Below are 26,952 nucleotides of genomic sequence, written 5' to 3' on the forward strand. Positions count from 1 at the left end.
CTGGAGCACAAGCCTCTTGCTTACAGATCGCAGTCACAGTAATAAATTTAAACATGCCTGTTATAGGCTAGTACTTCAAGAACTCTGGAGAGAAAGAATAGAAGTAAAGATGCTTTTATCAAAGAGAAATAGCTTTAATTATTGAACACGTAGTAGTGACTCAGCTGCTGGCCTTTATTTGATGAATTACACTATAACAGTATGTTCTAAGCACACAAATGAATGACAGAAGATCATCTCTTTTCAATTATGTTTCGGTACAGAGACAACCTTTCACAAAAGTATAGCCCAATGTGTTTGTTTCACTTCTGTCATATTTTCTTCTTGAATAATTGGATTAAGGTGACTCTCTAGGAGAAGGGGAGTATAAAAATAGCTGACACCTTGCTAGACCATTTTGAGAAGAGAAATATACTAAATCTAACCAGAACTGAAGAAACACCACCCTCATTACTGTTGGTATTTATAAGCAGAAAAATTGCCTCCCAAAAAAATCATCATTTTTCAGTTTCAGTGTTCGCTCTTGTTTCGATAAAAACTGGCAATGTTTTTGTGAACTACAGTAATTTTTCTCAGAGAAATGTTGGAGTGTCTTTGTGAGAATAAAATACGTTGGCAGGTGGCAAATGTGAGAACTCTTGAACTTAGCTTCCAGGCTGGATTTTCATTTGTGCTTCCAGGCATAATAAGTTAGCAGGAGCTGAGATCCATGCAGTTAGGCTGTGACTAGTCATTGTGCTCTATGATCACTTTTATTACTTCAGCATGAACCTAACTACCTGTGCAGTTAATTTTAGTTCCAGTGAGTCCAAGCAATTATTTGTGTGCTTACCTTTATTATTATGACAAGAACAGAAAACCTGCAGCTCCTTCTCCTGCTGGAAGCAGATACTCTGCAGCTGTGTGCTTTGAACACTCTCTTCATTCTGAGCTCAGCTTGCATGCCGGCCCTGAGCATGCAATGGATTAAGGAGTCTCCCCATGCAACTGCTGCAGGCCACGCGTGCTTCAGCCATGAGACTAGACAGACCTTTGAGGATCATTTTTCTTTCTGGAGGCATATAATCCACTGGCGGTTTGTTTACACATGTATTTGACTCTTGCGTATTTCCTTATCTGTTTTAAGTGTGTTCTATTCATGTTTGTTAACTGCACTCTGCACCTGCCTAATGAATGATTTTTTTTGCTTTACAGCATTCTTCTCGATGAAGAGGGCCACATTAAGATAACAGGTACGTGAGGAAAAACTTCATGTCTATAAGCTGATTTTTTTTTCTGCAGTACGTTCCATGCATCTTAATCTTTGCTTGGAAAGAGTTTCCTTACAAGAATTTAGAAGCCAGAAGAGTTTGACTGTTGGACTTCTCTGGCAGTTTGTCAAGCACCCATGCTGCATAGCACATGGAGAACATAGTGTTTTCGTGGTAAGATTGTACTCTTGAAGCATGCAGGCTTGGCTGCTTACCACTGTGGATGGAAGGATGCTTCAATATGTCTGCTTACTCCAGATTAAATTATCTGAATTGTAGCTGTGCAGAGGACACCCGGAAAGGCATCCCTTTGCCACCCTGGCCATCCTTTTCACTGGTGTCCACCTGGAATTATTATTTCTGATGCTTTGGTTATCTAAGCAAAATCCTTACCAGCATTATCTTCACCAAATCTGAACTATGTATCTCTGCTTATTTAAACTCTCTCTTCTGCTTTGGGCCAGAATCTCGTTCTGAGCAGAGAAAATGATAAACCTATTCTGAGGACGTATTAAAATGCCACCCAGACCCTCCATATCAGCCCAGCTTCAGCACACACACGCCTGTGGCCTTTCTGCACACAGAGAGGGCTTCGTTGACTGTTTGGTGTGATTTGTTCGAACAGTTTAAGTGAGCAAAAGCTTAAATAATCGTTCTTATAGACCTGACAAAGTCTTTTTTTGTTTCAATTTATTTAGATTTTGGTCTAAGTAAAGAAGCTATCGACCATGACAAGAGAGCGTACTCATTCTGTGGGACAATAGAGTACATGGCCCCAGAGGTGGTCAACCGACGAGGACACACACAGAGTGCAGACTGGTGGTCTTTCGGCGTACTCATGGTAGTGGAAATGTTGTGTTTATTTTTTGGAGGGGTGGCTGTAGGAGTGATCAGATCCCTCAGATAAAAAGTGCTGCTTTCAGCAATTAAAGGTTGATAGAAAAGTAGATGTGCAATGATTGCTTGGTCATTTTTGTTGCACCAGTGATAGCAAGCTAGCTGCTTCTGGCAGTAAATAAGGTAGCATTTGGCCCCAGATTCTCTCTCTTCTTACAGTCCTTTGCTGTCTCAGTTGGTTACCATGAGCCATAAATATTTCTACTGCACAGAAACAGGGTAGGGCAAGCTCAGAAGAACACAAGCATTTCAGAAGAAACACCCACTGAGCTGCCAACCTGGTTCCTATTAGGAAACAATTTCCCAAGCAGCAATTTTCAGATTTTAGAGAATTTTCAGATGTTAGCGAAATCTAGAAATTTACTCTTTTCTTCTACAAAATATAAAGTTAAAGGGCCATATTTTAGACAGCACTCCAAATGTTTCACAGGACCTCAGTGGTTCTTTTGCCATTCATCTGTCTTCACATCAGCGTTGATGACTCTTGCTGCACTAATAAGAGTCAGGTAATTTTTGAACTAGTAGTGGGTCTCCTGTAGTCTCGTTAGTTGGTGGGAAACTGTGACTGACAAACCTCTCTTTTCTGCTGGTGAGAGAAGAAAACAAATACATACGAGCACCATGTCATCCTCCTTTCTTCTTCTGTACTATTTTGCTATGTCTTGATTATGACTGGTTTGGGATGTTTGCTTTTGTCCTCAGTGCATGCTGAAGCTGATTTTAAAATTATGTAGAAACAGACCCAATTGTATCGACTGGCACAGAGGAATAGCTAGGAATCCATCTTCTTCTTACATGTCTTTACGTTGGATTAACTATATAAAATTTGCATTTTTTCCCCACTGTTGCTTAACCTTTATGAGTCCTGCAAGCTATTCTGGAGGTAGTTTAACTGGAATCAATATGAGAAACTGTGCAAATTCATTCTTTATGCATGAAAACTCAATGAAAATTTAGTTAAAATGCAATATGAATTTACAAAAAGTATCAGTCATGCTAGATTAATCTGGTATTTTATTTGATGAGATAGCCATCTTTTTCAAAACAAAATAAATGAAGTGGATCTCTTGTGTCTCTGTTATAGCATAGTATTTGATACAGTTTTGCAGGGGAAATTAATTAGTACCTATACCATCTATGAGCACATCACAGGGAAAAACACCACAAAGAGAAAGGAGCTGTTTCAGCTCCTTGCTGCTTAAGAAGTGAGGCCCTGGAAAACACTTCCTAAGAAGAGTTCAGCAAGAGATACCTTACTACAGTGGAGCTGCTTGGCTAATGAGAAGAACCCAGTAACATCCTCGTGAGTGCCGTAGTATTGGACACTGGGATGAAGTGTCAGGAAAGTTTTTCAGAGAGGTTTGAGCTCTCCTCAAGCCATCCATCTAAAATTAGTTGTTTGGCCGCTAACTGGTCCCTCCTACACCCATTCAGCCTCTTCAGAGTGTGCTGCTGATGTTGCTGAGGAGGACAAATAGAAGATTAAGAAGTTGGTTTGTGACACAGTGATTTTTTAAAAGCTATGTGACTGCTTTAGGTTTTTCGAAGCAGTTATTCCCAGAGTTGTTTTATCAGGCATAGCAGTGTCCCTTGAGCTTAGACACCATGCATTTATTACTCTTACAAGGATATTCAGATAGCACAGGTGCTGCTGCTCTCTCTCAAAGTGTACAAGCTGCATGTCTACACGAATGTTCGATGCAAGGCCATCAACAGGCACTGCTGCTGTGGCTCACATTGTGCCTCACCGTGGCTCCCCTGCAGAACCAGGGTGGAAGCATAAATTAATGTAGCTAGGTGCTCTTTGAATACAGCTCCATTTCATGTCATATGGAAGCTATTTTAGGTAGCTATGTATTACCCCACATGCCCCAATCCATAGTGTATATTGAAATTTTGTTAATCAAAAGTAGACAACTGGTGCCACAAAAGGAAGTAAGGTTAGGAAGCAATGTGAAAACTAATGGTCTCCAGTTAAATGATGGTGTATTTGGTGTATAGACTGTTTTTCTTTCACCTGCTAATGAATTCGGCCCCTTCCCCCCTGTTTTTTTGCTAGGATTTCTTTTTCCTCTATCTCTTTTCACCCCGTCCCACAGGGATATAATGTATCAGAATTAGAAAATATAAGCATCCATATAAAAGGAGATGAGTTAGAGTGAAAGCTTTTCAACTGTAAGCTTTAAGCCTTTGAATGCTGCCAGACATCTTAGAGAAATATAGCTCTAATCAGTTCAATCTTTGTTTCCTTTTTAACAATTAACTGCTTGGGACAGAAAAGGAGTATTTCCATACACTAAAGTGTGGGAGGATTTTATGATGCTGTCTTTCACTCTGCTAATTTCTCCTTGTTCTTCTTGGTCTGTCACTTGTATGTTCTATTAGGGAAGCTCTTTTTTTGCCAGTATGAAAAACTGAAGAGAATTAAATGGTATCCAAATGAATTATTAGCATTTCTCTCTAAGTAATTTGCAGTATGAAATGTACAAAGAAAATGTATCATTTGGTGAAATATGCATAGATTCAAGGGAAGTGAATATGATAGTGTAATTTTCATACCTAAAATTTTGATTACAAGAGGGAATGTATTAGATAGTGTTAAAATGGCCTGGAAACTAGACATCAGATCAGAAGAACAACCAAACACTCTCTTGGCTGGTCTGTTGTGTGAAGAGACATTAATGCTACAGTGTGAAGTCAGGTTGTGCTAGTGGGTCTTTGCCAACCTGCACTAACTAGGGCAGAGGCTAAAATCAAACCAAATGATCTTTGAAGGCAACCTGAAGTGTGGCGTTTTGTGATTATTAGTATCAAAGCAAACTTGTCTGAAAAAGACTAAATTCTGGTCTTGACTTATCAATTATGTTATGAATTATTTTATTAATTATTATGCACTAAAACTATTATATACTCTATTCATTTGCTGGTAGCTTAGCATGTGTTAGCAGGTATAGTTATACAAATTTTGAAATTCACCCTTTCCGAGTATTCCAGAAGACAGTACCTGCCTCTCATTTAAGATGCGGTGATGACTGCTGGGACCCACATAAAATGTTGTGCTGATGATCTTATGTGGTTTGTCAAGACCAGGCAGGTTTCATTTTCTACCTTCCTGCACCTTACTCATTGCATTGGAGATTTTGAATGGGAAATATTCTATAAAAGCTTTGCATCAAAAGATCTGCATGAATAAGCGATTGACTTCAGTTGTCAGAAAGTTGTGTATGTGACTAGTATCTTTTCATCTGTGCTGCAAGAGTCTTGATGCCCACACTACCATCTCTGAAGCCCACATAAACTGGTCTGCACAATATAAAATGCATATATATAACATAAAAGGTCTCTTGCAAGACCTCCCAAAGCATTGGTTCTGTAGTTCATCATATCAGGTGATTTACCAGGCCACAGATCTCATGGAAGTTGAGTCTGTTTCCGTTTGGGAAGATAACACTGTACACTTTTGAGAGCCATGTGAGCAGAGGTGAATATAATTAAAGAAAAAAGGAGTGTGATAATTCGGTAGGTAGTCCCAAATAAAAAGAAATGTGTTTATACTTGTCAGCAATTTAATGAATATGTAAGTAGCACCTTTCTTGCTGAATACTGGTACAGAACAGAGGTCAAGGTTGGAGGGAAGCGCAGCCTTCTAAAATAACTAGCTAATAGAAAGTGGACCTCCAGAATACCCAGGAACGAAAATCATTATGAGGCAAGGAGCAAACAGGTGGTTTATACAGATGGGGAAGAGGGGAGGGTGAAAACTGAGTCTCCCAGCAAAACTATATGGTCTGCTTTAATAACCAAAAATACTACAGTGTTTCTTCGCACCTAGGCTCAGCTCCTCTTCAACCTACTGTGACACATACAACTTGCTGTTAACACCCTTGCACATAAATACAGAGTTCTTTGCATGTTTAAGTTTAGCAAGATTTTTGATTTTTTTTGCAAAAATAAGCAGGAAAACAGGTTGTTGTGCAGTAAAGTGGTATCTTTAACTGATGAGATTATTTTAATTTTTGTTTTAGTCTTGTTCTTTCAGCTTAACCTACAACAGATTTAATCAGGACTGCAATTGAGAAACCTGTGCTTTCTTTCAACTGCTCCTTAGTTGAGTTTCTTGAAGTAAAAAGCTCTGGTACATTTAACTCATGCAGCTGCCTTTCAGTTTACATATTGGCATTAAGTGCATTTCTTCTGAATCTGAGTTAATCTCAACATTAGACCTGTGTAATTGTAGACATGTGGTAACAAAGTGCTAACCATTAAAGCAGCACAGTAAATATTCCCTGCAGCATCCAGAGCCGTCATTTTGCCTGCTCCCTCTTGCAACTTGAATTTCTGTTTTCATTCCTTGTTTCTCTTTTGAACACTGTATCTGAATTTCTTGACTTCAGGTTTCTTGGCCTCTTGCAGCCACAGTGCATTTACAGGTCTTTCTGTGATACTGTGGTGGGTGAGAACTATCGTCATCTTTTCCCATATAGTCACTGACCAAACAGTGGCTTATATCTGCATCATCTGTATCATTTGCATCAGCGCCGTCAAGCCCATTTCTGCCAAAATAAATAAGCTGTAGCAGTCATTGCTAGTGCTGTTAAATTAGATCTATTATGACAAAGTAACATGAGCAAGTGTAAGTGAACATCGGGTACTTACCCTGAATGAAAATTCTTAATAAATCATGAGGAGGGGTTGATGCAATACGTACCACTTCTGCTGCTGCCCTGGGAAGCAATGTTCTCTGCTGCTCATCCCTAGTATATCTGAACACGTATAACTAAGTGGAATTAACCTTAGGACTAAGGTTGTAGTAGGTCAGAATTGCTTTGAGAATGGTGCTTGAGCTGTAGTGTCGTTTGGGCAGTTTCTAAAATTCTCCCCCATTATGTTTCTCTCTAGAAGGCTCTGCCAGGCAACAATTCTTTGACTCTCCTAGACCAAGCAGGAGTTAACACATTTGTATTTTCCAAATTTTGTTTATACTCGTTAGCCATACACACTTTTAAAAGTGGTTTGCTTTTTTTTTCCTCTTGTTTCTACCATGTGCTTTACTGCCTTAAGGTAATTTGTTACGAATGCCGATTAATTCTTCAATTAGCTTTAGTCAGTTAGTTGTCTGGCTTCTAAACCTCTGCCTTCATCTCCAAAATAGCATAACAGTTTCACAGTTACAGGGTTTTTTAATGTTTTCTTGCATTTTTTGTATGGTATGTCTATACTTAATCTGGGAAAAGGGAAGAGTCAGGCTGTGGGGTCATCTGACATAGGGTTTGGTAACGAAAGGATCCTTATTTTACACAAACGTGCTTCCTGAGAGCAGTGAAGCTACTTGCATGATAATGTACAAAAACTACATAAGGGTTGCACAGTCTGTCCTGCATTTAAGAGGTATTTAATTATAGCAATGAATATTAATTAGTAGGTACTTATTATGGTAGAAGAGGACCAAAGCCAGAGACATGGACGTAAAGTAGCAGTTCTCCTTACCCTCAATGGACGTTGTCCTCCTTTGTGCCCAGGCTGAATTATGTTCTTGGTGTCTTTGTATCTGGTGAAGGATAACCTTCACCATCACTTAGGGAAAACAGCTGCCACTCACACCAGCATGAAACACTGCAGCAAGAGCTGCGTGAAAGAACTGGTACTGAATCCGTATTATGCAAGTTTCTTTGGCTGGGTTTTTTTGTTTGTTTGGGGGGGGTTGTTTGAGTTTTTTCTGTTTGGTTGGTTGGTTTGGTTTTGCTGTTACAAATGTGAAATCCCTGTCAAATTTACTGAAAGCACTAATCTATTTCAAAGGAACCATAACTGATTGATGTTTTCATTTGCGAGTTAGGCAAATAATTGATGATGATTGCTGAGTTTTACTTTGAGATTTGGGTCCAATTAAATACGACACTTGCGAAATCCATCACATACAGCCAAGAGAACCAAAGCAGGAGATTAAAAAACACACTCAAATGCTTTAGAATTTAGGGTTTGTGCATGTTTCTCCTGCAAAGTACATTACTGCCATCTCTAAGTGGTGCAGATATTCCATCAAAAAAGGTGATGCAACTCAAGCTAAAAAGAATGGGAGTGGCATGTTAAACCCATTTGCCTTGCACCATAGTCCATGCCGAACACCTAAGAATAGCCATACTCATTCAGGTTAAGGGTCCCTCCTGCCAAAATATCTCATCTCCAGCATTGGCCATAAAACAGGTGCTGGAGGAAACAGCACGTATGATGCTTCTTCCTGCACATACCAAAACTTGATCCCAAGTGTCAGTGTAAGCAGTTTGTAACAGCACTTTTGAACGAAAGAGTCATGTTGGTCCTACATGTTCTGCACAATCCAGACTCCCTGTGTCATTCTTTTTCTGAAGTACAGCTAGTTGGACCATTTCTTTTCCTCAAGTTTTTGGTTGTGTTGGAAAGATAAGGTGGCTGTGGTGTCTGTCAGCTATGCGGATCTCCTCATTGCTCATTTGATTTACGATTTTGTTGTTACTCCACAGTTTGAGATGCTGACAGGATCATTACCCTTCCAGGGAAAAGACAGAAAGGAGACGATGGCACTCATTCTCAAGTGAGTACCAAAACTGCTTTCATTCCTCTAACTAGGAGTTATCTGTACTCTCTAGGCAGCCAATCGGTCCTTAGTATGTGAAGGGTAGAGAATAACAATGTACATAATAATGCATTTTTCAAAGCTGCATAAGGCATGAATTTGGTATGGCACACACAGCTGAAGCTTGCATGTGGCTCTAAAATTGCCTTCAGAACATAGTAGGAAGTGAATCACTGACAAGGTCTTACAGAAGAATTGTATCTTACTTTGTGTAACAACGTCATTATCCACAAGTGGGAACGGTCAGATTTCTGCAGGATATCTTATGTTTTGTTGTTGCCAAATTTCACATCTTTTCCTAATGCAAATTTCCCATTCATTTAATGTTAAGTGCAGACATAAATATTTAAAGCTTAGCTTTGCTCAGTATTACATTTTTTCTCTGTAGCAGTAAATCACCAAGGGAAAACTTTCATTCTCTTTCACCAATGTGTGGTTTAATATAATTTTTTTCATGAAGTTTTCTTTATTTAAATGCCTCTTGATTCCCAAATTTATTCCAGCAAGCTAAAGAAGCTAAAAACGTGAAGAAGGAAAAATCTATAGGAAAATGACCTACTTAGGTTGCAAAAGGTATTGTGAGATTCATTAGATCTTCCTCTGGTGAAGCCAGTATTAAAACCATCTTTAGCTTCAATGGAGCAAGGTCAGGTGCTCACTCTGTATTGCATTATGCTTAGGTAGCCTTTGGTCACCAGATTCATGTGTCTGCCCATCTGACTGCTATAATTCCGCTTTTTAAACCACAGTGGGATGGAGAAAATCTTTGAAAAATCTATTTTCTTTTCAAGTGTTGTGTTCTTTCAGAGCCAAGCTGGGAATGCCACAGTTCTTGAGCGTAGAAGCCCAGAGCCTGCTGCGAGCCCTCTTCAAAAGGAACCCCTCCAACAGATTAGGTACGCGCATACATTAGATTGGGACATTGCTTACATGTGCTCTGCCTTGTCAGGCAGCAGTCATTTCTCTCGGTGCATTTTCCCTGATAGTTATTTTCTTCATTATGCAGCTTTTTGCATTCCTTCCCAGAGCACAGTGAACCTTGAGCTTAGTAAAGAAATTCACAAAGAGCACAGGCAAACCATTGGAATCGAAAACATTGTATTAGTTTATATTCTACTTTTTTTGGTGAAGAGGGAAAGTAAACCACCAGCATTTATGAAGGTCTGAGATAACTGCTGCAAATGATAATATAAAGAACTGAGAAACAGGTTTCTTTTAAAACCTGTATAATTTAGCTGCAAATCTGAGGTGGGGAGCAAAATGCAGTCTCTCCCATTCTCAAATATGCTTCGATCCTGTCTCATTCTGTTTACTGAGAACACTTGCATAGGCTTTCTGCTTTACTACGCTAAATGAATTATCTTCTTTCTCACTAATGTGCTTTCACCCTTTGTTAGTAAGTCTATTCAAATTGTGATAAACTTGAAGTATGTAATGGAACATGTATTTTATGCCATCCATACCTTTGTTTGGGAGTTTTATTAAGAAATCAGTTGTATTCAGTGAGATCATGGACAATATCAGGTGCATGAATTTCATTGCAGATTTGTTCTTCAGTTTTTACACAGAAAAATAGATACAGTCACATCAAGTGAATGATATGAAGGTGATAACACTGTATTATTTTTCATTTAAAAATCATATCTACTTCTGTGAAAAATTTCGGAGGTTTCTTTTTTCCCCATGTGCCTCATATTCTGCATTTTGGATGAACAAGGGAAGCATTTGTTTCTGAAGGAAGGGGATAAACTTTTCCTGAATACCTCTGTATGATTTTTTGTAACCTTAGGAGCAGGAATTGACTTTAGGAGCAGGAATTTAAACCTTCAATTCTGTAACCTGTAGCACTAGAAGAAAGCTGATGGGTCATATTTAAATATGGGGATTACTGTTATTGCCATCTGCGGGAGTTTTGTCAGCTAATAAATGACTTGCCTTTTAGAGAATGACATAGGCTGGTTAAATATTGAGACTTGTGAAGAGCAATTTGCTGTTCTATTTTGCAACTGTTTACTCTTATAAGATGATTTCAGATTGGAGATGTAAAGTTAGAAGCAAAAAGCTGTATTAGGAAATGGCTTATTCTGAGATGTGGAAAGAGCAAGAGATGCAAGAGGGGTTTCTTTCTCCCTTTCCTTCTTGCAGTACCCAGACTCACTTCTCAGTTACCGAAGGTGGTGCTGCTGAAGGTCTGCTGCATGGTGCTTTTGATCCTCTGTGCAGCAGCCACAGCATTAACAGCCAGACAGGCAGCATAGTGCAAGACACTTGACAGCCCACTTCCATCACCATCTGCATGAGCAATGGGCTCTGTAGCTTCTGACAGGCACACCTTTGTGTGCGTACACATGTGAAGGATAGGTACTGCTATGTGCCCTTGAGCTTCTGCCCTTGCTTCAGGTGAGGCAGCATGTGGGCTACTCCAGCCCTCTGCTCTATACTGAACATCGTTTTAGTGAATGGATGATGTTCTAGGAGAATGGGTGTTTCCTGCCTGGCTGCAGCAGTTCAGCTGGAGCCCCTGCCTTACACAGGGGTCAGACTCTGGCTGAGCTATTTTCCAAGAGAGCTTGGTTCTTGAGCACAAAGACAGTATGGAGCAGGCTGCTTCTTGCTGTGATTGCTGGGGACAGCAGGAACTGACAACCCTTGCTCCAAACAGGGACCAGGGAACAACCCAACCTGCCTCAGGGCTGGTCAGGCATGGGGAGCCCGTTCTCAGCATACTGCTGTAGCCCCTCTCCTCCCAGGGCAATGCCCACTCAGCTCACAGAGGTAATGCCCTCCCATAGGTTTTATTTCTGGAGCTAAATGGTAGCTCTTGTAGTCTGATAATATTGTACAGATGATAGTAGAAAAACAGATTTTCTCAGCAGGTTTCAATTGCTCCCGAGCAATTTGCTTGACATTAGAGAAAACTAGTCTTGAGATTTCAAGGTTTAATCTGTGTTACAAAAAATAAGATGCTGCAGCAAATATAAACCTTTTCCTACTCCCTCCCTCTGTTCCTTTCTGCTGTTTCCTGCCTGTCTCTGTCTCTTGATTTGTTTGAGTTTTTTTGTTGGTTTATTATTATTAATTATTATTATTACTATTATTATTCTCATTTTGTGGCTTCTCACAAGCTGTTATCCATCCGTAATGGGGCTCCAGTGAAGTCAGAGTTTCTGGATACCAATCCTTAAACAAAAGGCTTCTCACTAAAATAAGCAAAGTTGCGTAGTTTTAGCCAGGACTATTCCAGCCCCCATATCATCTCCCTTTTAATGGAGAGTTGCTGAGGGTCAAGGTTTTAAACCTGAGGTTTATTGAAATACTGGGAAGTCTGGGAGAAACAAAGGGATTATTTATAACACAAACATCCAAGGAAATAAAATCTAAAAACCTAATTGAAAAATAGATCTTCACATTTCAGGAGTAGCAGTGGAAAGCTTCTGAAGGCTCTCTCTGTTTAACTGAGAATCAGCACAAGGGATAATGAAAACAGACTTGCTGGTAATGAAAAAAAGCAATGCATAAGTGGTTGGCCTAAATACTGAACAGAACTCAGTAGAAAAAAAAGGACTGCTTGGACTTTGTGGATGTTAGCTTTTTCTGGGAAAGGAATAATAGTCTGAGGTTAAAATACAAGTAGGCTTAGACATCCTGTTTTGAAGAATCTTTGGAAAGCTAATGTAGCGTGCTAAAATAAATGAAGCATATTATGGATCAAACACTTGTTTTCTGCCATTGTTTCAGAAGTTAGCAAATCTGGAAAGTGTATTTAGTTCCAAAATGTTTTTAGCGTTGGCAAGAGGAAAGATCCTGAGCTTCAAAAATCATTTTATTCTGACTATTATCTTGCTTCTTGCCATTTGATTTTGATATCTTAACAAATGGAAGTAAAGATTGATAACGTAGTCTAAAATTTTGCTTTGAAATTTTCTTTTGATGCTTTGGATTATTAGTGGAAAAAATGTTGAGTTGAAGGGAGATACTCAGACAAGACAAGAGAAGGTATTCAGTAATCCAGTTTACCTGGTTGTATTTTGGGGTCTGGTGCCCATATTAACAATTTAGAACAAACTTTTAAAGACTGAGAAGTCCTCCTTCCTTTAGCATCCCTTGTTATAAGCACTGTCTGTTCTTTTCTGAATCTATACACTCTGCTGTACAAATAGTCTGTGTAGCACTAGTTTGGTGCTATCGCTCTGATTAAGTACAACAAATTTCAGGTTATCAACAAGCTTAATTTTAAATTCATAAAAGAAACTAACTGGAATATCCAGGCAAGCAAGGAGTAAGCATCTCAGAAAGGTCATTGTACAATGAAGGCATTAGTTTATTATGTTGCAGGAACTTAAGCAAGGGACTAATTCTTGCTTGCCCTAAGGCCTGGATCTGCTCAGGTAGGTGAATAAATGTAAAGAGCATCTCACTAACTCCCTGTGCTGCTGAGTAGTACAAAGGTTCCAGAGACCTTACAATAGAGAAGCTTGGCCAAGAAAGTGTAGAGTAAAAGCCAGACAAATAATTATTATTTCCTTAATCCTTAATCTCAGAGAAGATGCAAACTGCTTTGGCACATAGAAAATATTATTTTTCAATTCTATAAGATGATGAGTTTTAAAAAACAAGCTCCACCACTGCAGAGGGACTGCGCATCTTTCTTGTAAGCCTTAGGAATGCATTTCAAACAATCTAGCCCATTAAAAGCATTCTGGGTCTGTGGGAAAAAAAAAAAAAGCTAAAAATGTGGAAATGCTTTCTGCTCATTTTGAATAGCAAAACAATCAACTTCCAAATTTCATAGGTCTTCCTTTTTCCCATTGATACATTTCAATGTTTTTCCCCTTCAATATACTTCAATATATTTCCCCTTCAGTATATTTCAGTATCTTTCACATTGTCCATAATGATTCAACAATCAAAGCCAATTACAAATAAAACATTCTACTATTACTGCTTGCAGACATTTTTATTACAGGCATAAAACAATCTTAGATAATCAAGTTCTTGCTTATTTGCATGAGGCTGCTTTTATATTAATCCTTGCAGTCTATAATGTGTTTAAACTGGCAATTTGTTCTGAAAGCATTATTTATCTTCTTGGACCCTTGTGGGGCTGGATAGTACATAGGAATATTTGCAGGCAGTAGGTTCGATTGTGCTTATTATTCTTTACAGATAGCTTTGATTACTAAAGTGAAGTTACAAAAAAACCCAACTAGAAACCTAGAGGAAGGTGAAAGGCTTGTGGTCATGTGGTGTGCCGTGTGTGGCACAGCAGCAGTTTGCTAAATGCCCATATCTATCCCATACCTGAAATGTCCATCCCCATGAAACAGTTGTGACCTCTCCAGTGTTTCTCCTTTCTCTGTGAAAGCACATCTCTTTCCAGTACCGGTTTAGAGTTGCAGATGGTAGATGAATGGCTGAAGCATGCCGAGCAAATCCAGAGAGATTCCATCACAAGCACTGGTGCCTAACCTCTCCCATGGACATCTGCAGCAGGGTCAGGGTTGCCCCTTGGGGCTCCCAGAGCTGTCTGTGAACATGCCCTGGGCCACCTCCCTGCTCCCAGGGGGAAGAACCCAGCCACATGCTGCTGCCTATGGACAACACACACAGCCCATCAAGTCTCATGGCAAGGAAGATCAGGGAGTAAAACCTGCAGGAAGCCCTGAACCTTCTCCTGGGTATAAAATTGGTTGCTGGGAATTGGAAGTCTTTCGCTCTGCAAAGTTACGCTATTACCATGCTAAATCTCTTTCATACATTAAGCTAACCAGAGATGGAAGCCCTGGCACTCAGAACGTGTTTCTTCTGTGCCAGAGGTCTGAGTGGTCCCAAGTGCGAAATGCCAATTTTTCAAACAAGTGCCTGTCAACTGCATGCTCCATTTCTTGCTGGACACTGCAGTGCCCCACTAAGAGAAGTAGCTATAGGTGGGATTTGCCTGGGTCCTGATTTCTGTGTCTTGTGGAAAAAAGAACAACAGTAGCAAAAAGTGTGGCTTTCAAAGAGATATAGTCTGAAAAAGGTAGGTATTCCCATCACACAGTAATGTATCTGTAAGCTCACAAAAGAGGGGAAAGGGAAACAGTAGGGAAGGGACAGAGCAGAGCAGATTGAATGCCTTAGCAATTATCCTTAGACTAGGGAGTGCTACCAGTAGATTACAGTGTTTGATGCATTTATCCCAATCCTTCAAAATCAGTTTGGGACTTGTTCTCTGCTACATAAGGATGAAACCCATCTACTGCACTATACAGTTTCCAGTCACCGCTGGAAATGTCTGAATACAGACATTTTTCACAGATATTTCTGCCCTAAGGAGCTGCTTAATGTAATTCTCCTTAGAGCAGTTGTGTCAGTTTCATGTTTTTGTTGGCATTGTTAAATCAGAATGATTCTGCCAACAGAATCTAGCGCAGACTTCAGACCGTGCATTGAAAAAATATGCTAGAGAAGACATAGAACAAGTGTCATTGCTATCTAAGTCTTGGTGTTTTCTTGTGCAGTACCCATGAGCCATAAACCACTGCCTAAGGAAGAGTAAGAATAGGGTAAGCAAATATTTCAATATCAGACAAGAGGTTTCCTGAACCTTTTGTGGTTTGTCAGTGAATTCCACATTAGACAACTCTCTGCTGCCTGAGGAACATTTCCAAGTTGTTCTGAACCTGATTCCTGCTAGCATCATAAAATGAACTATTGTAAACCTCCTCAGTCATTTGTTTCCAGGTTGCTAAGTCCTGGCCTACTCAGCCATTCCATGCCATTAGTTGTTGCCCTTCTGTGATTTTTTCTTTTCATACCTTTAATAAGTATACCCTTTTATAGCTGAGGATGTCAGCTACATTCCGTACTCCAGCTGTAGGTGTACAATAGACTTGTATAGTAACAAGGTAATATGTTATCCCTTTTGTTGTCTCTTCTCCTTCTAAAATATGATTTCATGTTATGTTTGCCTGGAACTGTCTGTCCATCAAACCTCACTCCTCAGTGGGACTGATCACTTCCAAGTACATGATTTTGTATGGCAGGCTAGAATTGTTTATCCTCATGTGTGTTACTTACATTTGTCTATCCTGGAGGATTACCAGGATGGGGAAGTCAGAAGAGCATTCCTCTTGTGTTATTATCCAGCAAGCCTGACAGACAATCCTGCGTGTTATGTTCGCAGAGTGTTTGTTTTTTGTATCCATTCATCAGTGATTGTTAAGCAGGCTGTAGGCAGCCGCTCCTGATCAGTGCATTTTGGCAATCAGTTATGTCTTGTCTGCAAAGGGAGCAGATGTCACATTTTACAAAAGCTTGAGTTGACAAGACCTTTCTAAAGCTGCTTGCAACGTTGATCTTCAGAAAGCACTAATACTGCATATAAAAAGCTGAGTCCTCTGAGTTGCTGAGTGGCTTTTGCAAGGTGCTTATGAATCCCAAATCTTTTTAGTAATCAAGGATGCTCAGCATTCTTGTAAAGAAGTGCTTGGGTACCTTTCAGGAGCTGTTTCCAAAATCACAGTGCAAAGCCTTTGCTTCTAGGTGTTATTTCTCCTACTGGAAAATGAAAGGTGCTGCTAATAAAATCAAATCAGCCCCCAAAATGGCATGCTAAATCATCTCTGACAGTTGTTTAATTATTACTGACACCTGTTGGTTTTTGAGATGCCACTGAAGCAAGTAGATTGAGGTAAATGAATAAAAAAAGCAATCATCAATGAAGACATAAGGTAAAAGTAATGAAGGAATTGGATTCATTACCAGATTTCAGAAGTTTCCCTAAATTTCCTGTAGTAATATAATAGAAATTCATCACTGTGTTGATTCTGGTACTCACACAGATTTGAAGATGGTATTTGAAAAGGGGGAACCTAAACCCCTGATTTGCCTCAAATCATTGGGGCTTTCTGGTATTTTGAGTCTGAACTTACTTGTAGTGCAGCTTTCTCTGCCCATGGAGTATGGGTAATTAGACAAGACTTGAAAGTCAGTGTGGATAGAAGAGCTGATGCTGGTGGCAAGGAGCAGCAGTAACCTTGCCATAGTATCAGTATCTTGAAGCCTCTCGTGGTCTCGCTGGTGCATGTGCTGTGCTGCAGTTGACTGTCTCATCTGAAGCCTGAGGAGACCAGCTATTCAGCCTTGACACCGGCCTCAATTGGAGAAAAGTAAAAATCTCTCAGCCATCAGATTTTCATTAATGAAGTGCTCTTGTCTGTATTTATGGTAGTTCATACTGTTATGGCAGTTGCACTGTTCAGGGTTTCTTGACTAGAAGAAATATTTATGTGGTGACTTCAGCTTTATCAGAAGAAAAGAGGGGATGGGGAGGAAGGCTTGAGAAGAGATGTAATGCAGGACTCTTCAAAGCATGACTTCATTTTGATTCTTTCATTCTCTTGTCAGGTGCTGGATTTGATGGAGTGGAAGAAATTAAACGGCACCCTTTCTTTGTTACTATAGACTGGAATGTAAGTGGAGAAGCATTTTATATATATTTTTATTATTTTGCTTAGATAATTTTTTAAGACAAAATGCTTAGAAGAAAAGATTAAATGAACTCTAACACAGAGAACCTGGGAGCTAGAGCCTTTTAAGTGGGTGCTTATGTCTCTACCATACATATTTGGCAGGCTTGCAGTTGGACTTAATGAACTTCACTGTCTTTTCCAATCTAAATGAATATATGATTCTATATATACATTCATTCACATACCCACAAACGAAAGAAATAGAAATCTGCTTCCAGTATTGCCAGTTTTATCTAACTGCTTGTGTCTATTTTGTCTGATGGTCTGGGTTATCACGGTACTACCTGAGGCTATTTGCAGTCTTCTGCAGAATAATTTCCACATTCACTTCTAATAAACTTGATTCACTGATTGTGGGAGCTGGACTGGAGTGAAAATGGGCAGCTTTAAATGAAAGAATTCCTGTAATATTTCAGTTGCAAAAGAAAACTGGTGCAAAGGACTGATACTGAGAGTAATACTCTAGGGAGAAGCAGTCTGATGCTCTAGGTCACGCCATCTTTCTGCTTTTAGGTTCCATATTGAAATGCTTGTCTCTTCTCACTGGGATGGCCAAGCTGAACTAAAGGCTAGGTTTATTCTTTCTGATATCAAGGACCTCCTGGACTCCTTTTCTTTCTTGGAATTATTCAGAGCAGCCCCAGGTCTGCTCTTACATGTCTACTGACTGTAACTCCAAGGGTCTTCAAGACCTCCAGGCTCACCCTTTTCCCCAGACAGAGCATAGTGGTACTGGGACTGTCTATGTATCTGTAGAACTGGTACAGCAGGCTGTAAAGCAAGTTACACTGCTTTATGCTGGGGGATTCATAAGTCTTCCAGCCATATAGGTTTGTCATTTTTGGCCTAAGTGACCACAGGACAGGATCTGGCCCTTCCACTGTATTGCAACGAAAGCTACAGAAAAGCACAACAAAGATGGATTTTTCAGAATAGTGATTTAATATCACTGACTCAAATATCACAAGTCAACCAGCCAGAACAGGGAACAGTAACTCCTCTTACAAGTGGTTGATGTTTTATTGAGGTGAGTCATTAATTTAACATCAGCACTCAAGATTGGAACAGCAAACATTTGATCAAATGTAACATGGGTCAAATAAGACATGTCAAACATGATTAACAGAATGGTAAACAAGGATTTATTTTATTGCTATCAGCTACAGCTCATGAAGCTGGAGGTAGAGATTAGCTAAGTGTTAGATTTAGACTTGCAACATATAAAACCTTCTCACATTTTCAGCATCATATTTGTTCAGATCAATTTATTTTTAGACAAACCTGGAGGCAGGCACTTTGTTCTTGATGGACATCTGCCAGTGCATCAGAGCCCCTGTTTGCCACATCCTATGACCTGTGTTGCAGTATTGTTATGTGTCTTTAATATTTTATCTGAATTCACTTGTGAATGCTAGTGTAACAGGTTACACTGATGCAGGTCTCACTATAAATTCTTGTAAAACAGCATGAATGTATGCAACAGAGCCATTCTCAAACTGCTGCCCAGGGCTTTAGAGTAAAGCCAGTTCCTCTGTGAAAGAACATTTTGTGGTGCCTAGGTGGGTTTTGAAAGGCCCACAGAATCATTCATCTCGGGAAAACTCATGAATCTAATCTGAATTGCATGCGGAAGAGCTAGCATGACTCAAGCATGTTAAGAGATGATCAATGAAGGTGGAGTTTGAGATTTTCCTTTATGATCCAACTGACTTTCAGTCCCATTACGTATTTCTGAATTGTTGATTCTCTTTTATCTTCTGCTTCTTACTAATCATGAGACTCTGTCTGAAGACTTTACAGATATTAAAAGTTTAAGTAAAAAGAAAAACCAGAGAAACCTGATGAGTAGGGTTCTTAATTATTATGACTATGATTAATAATAGTAGTATTAGTATTATTTTCTATATTCCTCTGATATCTCCACAGTCTTCAGCTTTGCAGTTAAAATACAGGTCAGGTGCATACATCTTAACATAATAAAGACACTGGAGCAGTAAGAGGATTTCTGCTTCTTCTGTGTTTGCTAGTGGAGCAGCTCAGTAACTCGTCACAGAGAAATGAGGCTCTGCATCTTGAAAAGGTTTTCAGCAAAGTCAGTTCTGCGCTGTGAGACTCCTGAAGACCACCTTCTGTCATGATGATTGGTGATAGTTTCAAGCTCAGTTCTTCAGGGAACAATTTCATGCCTGTCTTATGGAAATTATACAGTCCTCCATCATTTGAAAAAGTTTTTACTGACGGGTTAGCGAAATCTCTACCATGAAGAGGGTAGGTATGCTTGAACATGATTTAGAGCTAGAGAGAAAGGTGGATTTAATTGCACTTTGATGTTATCTAGCACTCTTGAGTTTGCTGTAAAGTATAGCTGTAAATATCAATTTTTATCCAACATAATTAGTGCTGCTGCACTCGCTTGGAGACAGATCATTATTACACAGATCAGCTGTCATCTTTGTAATGTATTTTTTCATTTAATCCTAATTTTACTATCACTCGTGGAGATCTTGGAAGGCTTAACTAGTTAGAGCAGTAGCACTGTGTGCATTTCAGAGCAGTGTGCGCCAGCCTGGCCCTGAGCTGAAGCCAGGACTTTGCTTTAGAATGATCACCCAATCAACTGTTAACATGTTCTCCATGGGCAGAAACAGAGCAGGGTCAGAGAACAAAAATGGGTTAGTCACAGATGTTCAGTGCTGATCTCTGTACAGCTGCAGGAAAAGAGTCCCTGATGCCCTCATTTTGTTCTCCTATCGCATATACAGAATCTCTCACATCAGTTTGCAGGCAGTAGGCAAGCAACATTGTTGTGGCAGGACATGAATGTTGATTTATTTTATACCTTGCAAATATAAAGACCTGAAAGCAAGAGACAAGCTCTGTTGCAGAGCTTCTATACTACTTGGCAGCTATGATAGACAGGACTGCTGCAACTGACAGCATAGAATCTTTCAGCAGCTGTAGTAAAATGATTTTCCATCAAAAGCCCCCTTAACACAAAGGGTCAGAAGGGGTTAGCGTCTTCTAGCAACCCAGTGTGAAATGGGTGGGGTTTTAAGCAAGATTTTTTGCTAAAATAGTGACATGATAACCAGGAGAAAACTACCAAATTGCTTCATCTAATTCTAAAAAGAGATTCCAAACAGAAATGAGTGAGCTGCTTCCTTCCAAGCTGTGTATGAAGTCTAGGTATTGCAGCAATGAAGTCATTCCAGTCACAGACAGAAATGCATAAATTGGACCTTCATTTCAGAGTACTGTCAGCACTGTTCCTGTGAGCTTGGAACTGGGGCTTGGTTATTGTCTCTGCCGCTGGACGCTGGAGTTTACCTTTTGGAGCAGTCATTTCCCACTTGTTTCCCATACTTCACTGCCTTCAAGCAGATGCTACCAGACGTAGTGTCTGGTTTGGATGAAGACAGCAAACACAGTGGAAACAATATATGGAGTGGATAAAAGCCACCTGTTATAATGCTGCAGATGCTCCTGCCAGGCACAAGTATGCTGACGCACATGACCACTGCACGCAGAGACAGTGGGTACAATCCTGAAAAACACGAGTGCGGCCAGAGAACAGCCATCCTCCTCCCATCCTTTCCCAGATGCTCTTCCCATGTTCCATGGTGCCATTATTCAGCACAACTCTCCAGCCATCCTAGGTTAAACTTCTGATGTATAAGTAGCACTAAATTAACTGTGAACAGACTGGCAGAGATTTTATGCCCAAACTGAAATTGTGGCGTAAGCAAATATCTGTAAGAGTCTCGGTTTTACAGCAGTTGTCACCACTAACAAAATTCTAAATTCCCACTTCCCAGGGTGAAAAATAGATAAAGGTTTCTGCAGATATCAGTCTTACTGCTCTAAGGCATTTAATAGGCACTGTGACACAAATTCAATAGGTCCTTTGTTAAGTGAATGGACTGTCTTTCATGATTAAGGCTGGGGTTTACAGGAAGAAGATTAGATGTCCAGCTCCTTCTGAGTTTTACCTGCTTACTACGTTTGCACCCCCTTTTATCCCTTAGACAAGCAGACTCAAACTGAGTTGACCTCAGATAATTTTAGTCATTGGCTCTGAGAAAGCACAGTCTTGTTCCTGATTTTTTATTACCATTTCTTCTTTCCAAGTCGTGCATAAAGCATTTCTGTCTTTTCACTGGAAATGAAAAATGAAATCCCTTTTTGCAGTCAGAGGAGTGGGCTATAAACAGTATTTTTTGTTTAGATGACAGGCTGAATTGGAACTATAGCAAATGATACGCTAGAAAATCAACTGTCAGATACAGCTGAGGGAAGGAGTGGGAAGAAAATGGATTCAAGTTCAATTTCCTTCAATATTAATCTGAGATCAAACAAAACTGAAAACATCAATTATTTAATTGCAGATTTTACCAACAGCAAAAGAAAGGGATCCCAAGGTCTGAATTCTGCTAGTTCTTCTATCATTTGCAGGGAATAACACTGAGTCATTAATCTAGGAGAGGACAAACATTTTAGAAGGTAGCTCATCCTTTTGTCTATTTATTGGATTTTCCATGACAGGTATATGTATCAGGGGAGTTTATTCTCACACTACAAGTGCGTCACTGTGCAGGGTAGCATCTTTCTATTTCTAGAAGGTGTCTGAGGAGTAATTCAATTCTTCATCAAAGAAACTCAGTTGAGGAAATGGCTAAATAGCTTTTAATTAAATTAAACCATTTTCTTTTTCTTGATACTTGCCAGACACATACATGTACAGGGCATTTACACCTCTGGGTTTTTCTAGAAGTGCATTTTTTAAAAGATGATGAAAAATTAACTGCTTATAATTAGCAAGAGACAGCTGCATGTTGCAGCTTTTTGTTACTAGTCTCCCTGGTGTATTACTTGAGTCCCAATTGAAGAGGTGTTCAGATGGAGATTATATTATGGATCTGGCAACATACATTAAGAAGGGGTCATTGCGACCTGGGGGGGAAATTATTCATCCCCCCCCCCCCCCAAAAAAAAAGCGTTTTGTCCCAAATCAGAAAGGGAGCTGATAGAAGCTCACATTGCTATAGAACTGTGTTCTAGTTAATTTATAGGTACTTATTAATCTGAGTGTACCGATTATCAAGGTCTCAGAAGGATGTGAAGGGTAGATAAGTAGACAGAAGCATGTGTATGTATCCAGGTGTGAATATCTGAATCAGTACTTTCACACTTTTGAGTTCATCCCCCTCATTCTGTGGATTATGCACTCGCTCTTCACAGCCTCTGGAGCCAACAGCCATGCATGATGCACAGTGATTTCTGATACCTGCCAGTCACCTTTTTCTGTGATAAATCAATGCTGTGGCCAGATTGAAAATATGGGTATGGGATGTGGGGCGTTAATCTTTCCTGGGAAACAGAGAGAATTTACATTCTTAATAAAACGTTAAGAGAAAAGGAATGCTTTTTTCCTTTATGCATGTGGAAGCAATGTAGAAGAAAAAGAATCTTCAGCTTCTTATACCCATGCAAAATAACACAAATATAGTGATCTTAAGCACCCAACCTGAAATTTAAATGTTCCAGTTAACACTGACACATCCAAAGTTTCTTTTGAATGTCTAGCAAGATGCCTCTAAATGACAATTTGGATATGAAAACTGTGATTTAAGTTGGGACAGCTGGGACCCTGTTCCCATTCAAACAGGTAGTGGAACCACCAGTGACTTCTGCATATAGAGCCAGGATTACCACGACTTGAGATGTACATAATTATTTAAGCTTTACCAGAAGTTATGTGACAGCCTGATAGAAATGGTCAAAAGCAAGACTTGATTGATTTGGTTTCTCTTGGAAGAGATCAAGGTGATCCATCAGCCCCAAATAACTTTGGGACCATGATACAAGATAATAGGTTAATACATTTCACCTATAGAAATATTCTTGGAAAACCAGAAGGTTCTCAAATCCTCCACAAGACTTGTTCCCTGTGTGTGTAGAAGACAACAGCTGTGACCCTTACTATTTTCTTAGATCAGCTTGTGACACATCATGTTTTGCAGTCTACAGGATGTGGGGTTTTAAAGGAAGAGCATAGTGCCTGCAGCAAGCCTTCATGTTTAACTGTGTTGGGCTGTCCTGTGGTTTAGTGTGCTTCAGTGAATTGGCTTTGATTGTAGTACTTCGCTCAGAAAACTGGAGCCAGTGTGGGATGGGAAAGCCCGTGGAAGACATTGCTCTGCTTCTTCTTGTTCCTCAAAGATTTAATTTTTCCTAATTTAAATTAGTAAGATTTAATTTTTATTATTTTAATAGTTACCAGATTCAACAGCGTGGGGGGGAGGAGGAAGAAGCATGTTTTAGTCAGTTTACCTTTTGCTGTTCCTAGTTGCCTAGTCAGAAATAATTTCTATCACAAGTGGAAAAGGAAATGGAAAAGGGAGTCATCCACGTTGCACTCAGAGGAGGCGCCTTTCACTCACACAAGCAGCTGCTTTGTCTGCATCACCTCCCAGCAAGCAAATTTGTGATTACACATCTTTAGGTAGCCTGTGACTCATGATGAATCTGAAATCCCTCCCTAGTAGAGGAGGATGTGGGTTAGGGATTCAAAATACAAATGTAGCTCCAATAGCACTTAAGAAACTACAGATGGGGATAGGAATTAAGAGGCCAGAGAGAATATGGTTATGATAATCTAGAGAGAGTGCAGTTCCTGAATGATGGACGACTCTAAACATTCTCCACTTTTTGGACCTCACAGGTTGATGGGTGCATTTAATTTGAGGAGGAAGCATGTGCATGTGACCATATTGCTTTCTGTAGTAGAAGCACTGCAGTTGTGAATTAAGACAAATAAAGGGAAGCCGGAAGCAAACAGCTTTCTCAAGGTGAAATCCTAGCAACAGAAAAAACTTCAGTCGGTGCTGAGTTCTGCAGACAGAAAAATATACATGTTGATTACTAGGCTGATACTTTTCAGTTGACGAGTGACACTTCCTGCTGAAGTTTGCAATTGGCTTTTAATTATTTGGAAGACTGGCTTTCCGTTGTGGCTCACAGCATTTATTCGTCTGCTCTTCTCTCAGAAGATATGTAGCAGTTTTACGCAAACAGGAACTTTTGATGGTGAAATGGCCATTAATTATCACAGAATCATTTCCAGCCTCACCATTCCACTTTTCCAAGGAATCATAATTCAACCACAAGCATATCCTTTATGCTAATACTATGCTATAGAATGTCCTGCCTCAAGAACCTTTATTTATCAATGCAAAATCAAGTTCCAGTTATAGTGATGTGTATATATCTTCAGCTTGACCACATGCTTTATATTACAGAAGTTAATTCACCACAAAACCCACAGTTAAAAAGATTCTTCCTGCATGCAAAGAGCTGGACATGCATGTATTAATCTCCATTAAATATTTTGAAAAATCAGCTCATTATGAAGTTGTTTTAAGAGCTAACCTGAAAATACATATTACAGTCATAAAATAGAGCTATCCAGCTTGTACCATGACTTGAAAGCTTGCATGAAATGTATTTATGTTCAGACATGTTAATTATTGGGTGCTGTTCATGGCAACTAACTCAGCCCTTTGAAACCTGAGAACAGAAGTGCTGGTAGAAGGGAAATGCAGTCTAGGGACTGCAACATGGGGCAGAGCATCAAACTGGAGGAGTATATTAGCGTGTGTTTATGGAGACTGTTACTTACATGATCCCCTATATGTCCCCTCACTTGCTAGCACAGACTCACACATCTAGCAGTGCTTACTTGTTTCATACCTCCCTCGTACCCTTTTCTTCTTGGTTTTGTTCCTCTTCTCAAGGCATGTTTAGGCCTTCAGTATGATTCCTCCCTCCATCCGCAGCGCTTTCTTCCTAACATCTTTTGATGGGAATCTTCAGCTATAAGCACCTTCCCTTTTACCAGATATGCCAAAAGAACAAGTCCCTTGTTTACCTTATAATCACCAGGCAGCCAGGCCTGTTGCTAAGCTCAGTCTGGCAGGGTGTCAAACATATTGCTAGTTCTTAAATAATAAATGCTAAAACAGTCACTGCTTCCTAGCGGTTCTTTGTGTTCATTGCCATTGCTGCACTGCTGAAGTCACCCAGGCACAGATTCCTGGTGTTACCTCTGCATGTTCCAGTCCTGCTCCTAAGACCAGTGAATTTCCAGATGCCCCAGGTGGAATACTGTGCCAGTCTGCGGACTAAATTTTTACCACAAACAGCTGTGTTTATATTCTCGATTTCAGTAACTAAAAAGTGCAGCGACCATCCAGGACACATGTTTTAAGCTGACTAGTCAAGCAGGAGCCAGAGCTACAGATACATCATCCTTTTTTGTGGGTCCTGCAAGGATAGCACAGAGCTGAGAGAGGCCACTCTAAATGGTGCAGGGGAGCCTATCTGCAGATGCTGAAGGTTTACAGACTGTTGCTGATTGTGATCTGTTTTTCTCCTAGAAACTATACAGGAAAGAAATCAAGCCGCCTTTCAAGCCTGCAGTGGGACGGCCAGAAGACACCTTTCATTTTGATCCAGAGTTCACATCTCGGACCCCCACAGGTTAGTAAGGTGGCACATCTTTTCAGTGAGTAAATCCATTCTCCTTTCACCTCCCCATTCCAAAAAGGTCTGAAAGTCTGATCACCTGTGGGATTGCTTCCATCAGGAGGCAAAGACTGTTTTGCATTTCCAAGAAAAGAAGCATTTCACCAATTTCACATTAATAAAATAGCAAATCAGTGGCTATTTTTCCAATTAAAAATGTGAAATTTGTCCTTCCTGAAGACAAATTACTCTTATCATTGCTTACATTAGCTGAATTTAACTACTGTAAATTACCACAGCTTCAGGGAACTTTGCATCTCTGCAAGTTAGTATATAATTATATATTCCATGAACGTTTTCTTTAACTATGAAATCCCATAGGCTATGGACTGTTGGAATTTAAATAATGGTTAACAATAGTGAATAATTATCCAGTTCTCAGATCAGCAGAGTTTTGCTAACAGAAAATATGGCAATATTTAGAAAACCCTGCAGTGAGAAAATCCTTGCAGTCACGCCTATCATTTCTGTTTCCTAACAGGAACATCACACTTTGTGCACAATATATGTATATGTGAAGGTGGTTGTTGCACAAAACATCATCTCTCCACTCTTTTAGATGAAAGCAAGAATATCAATAACCCTAGAGTAGTAATCCCAGTGATAATGTTTCCTATTGCTAGGTATGGATAAGCTACGTTACATTTCTGCCTGTGATTCTTGTGTAAAAAAAAGTATGTATTTATACGTTCTAAAATGTAAACATTTAATTAGTTGTTGTTTGTACAACAGTTTGAGAATAGTAAGTGCTGCAAATATCACATGTATTGTGATTGCCCAGAACTGTTGCAGTAAGAGTAAAAGATCTGAGCTTTCATTATGAAAACACCAGCATTATACAACATGAATCAGAGATGAGATTTCCTATAGTTTTTGTTCAGGCTCATCAAGACCTTCAGCTTTTTGCTTAAAACTAGCCCAGACCTCAAAGCCTGGCTCAAACCTCTTTTCATGGGTTATGAAATAGTTGTATCTACTCAGAATCTTTTATCAGTCTTTGTTCCTAGATATTTTGGCAAGGATGTGCTGACTTGCACAAGCTGTAAAAATATTGCACTCTGGGTCTAGCTGGAACATCCACCTGTTTCCAGTG

At 39.7% G+C, this 26,952-nt stretch overlaps 1 protein-coding gene across 3 annotated transcripts in view; it reads left to right on the top strand.

Annotated features, from left to right (window-relative positions):
* The window catches only part of RPS6KA2 (ribosomal protein S6 kinase A2), a 304,348-nt gene that overhangs the window by 244,771 nt on the left and 32,625 nt on the right, over positions 1-26,952 (top strand). For all 3 annotated transcript variants that reach the window (XM_065680424.1, XM_065680426.1, XM_065680425.1), the window contains 6 exons: positions 1,195-1,232; positions 1,949-2,091; positions 8,648-8,718; positions 9,568-9,656; positions 17,152-17,216; positions 25,712-25,814. In XM_065680424.1, the coding sequence (XP_065536496.1) occupies positions 1,195-1,232; positions 1,949-2,091; positions 8,648-8,718; positions 9,568-9,656; positions 17,152-17,216; positions 25,712-25,814 (509 nt within the window). The remainder of the gene's footprint in view (positions 1-1,194; positions 1,233-1,948; positions 2,092-8,647; positions 8,719-9,567; positions 9,657-17,151; positions 17,217-25,711; positions 25,815-26,952) is intronic.

Source organism: Lathamus discolor, chromosome 5, assembly GCF_037157495.1.
Source record: "Lathamus discolor isolate bLatDis1 chromosome 5, bLatDis1.hap1, whole genome shotgun sequence".
In the NCBI taxonomy this organism is placed as follows: Eukaryota; Metazoa; Chordata; class Aves; order Psittaciformes; family Psittacidae; genus Lathamus; species Lathamus discolor.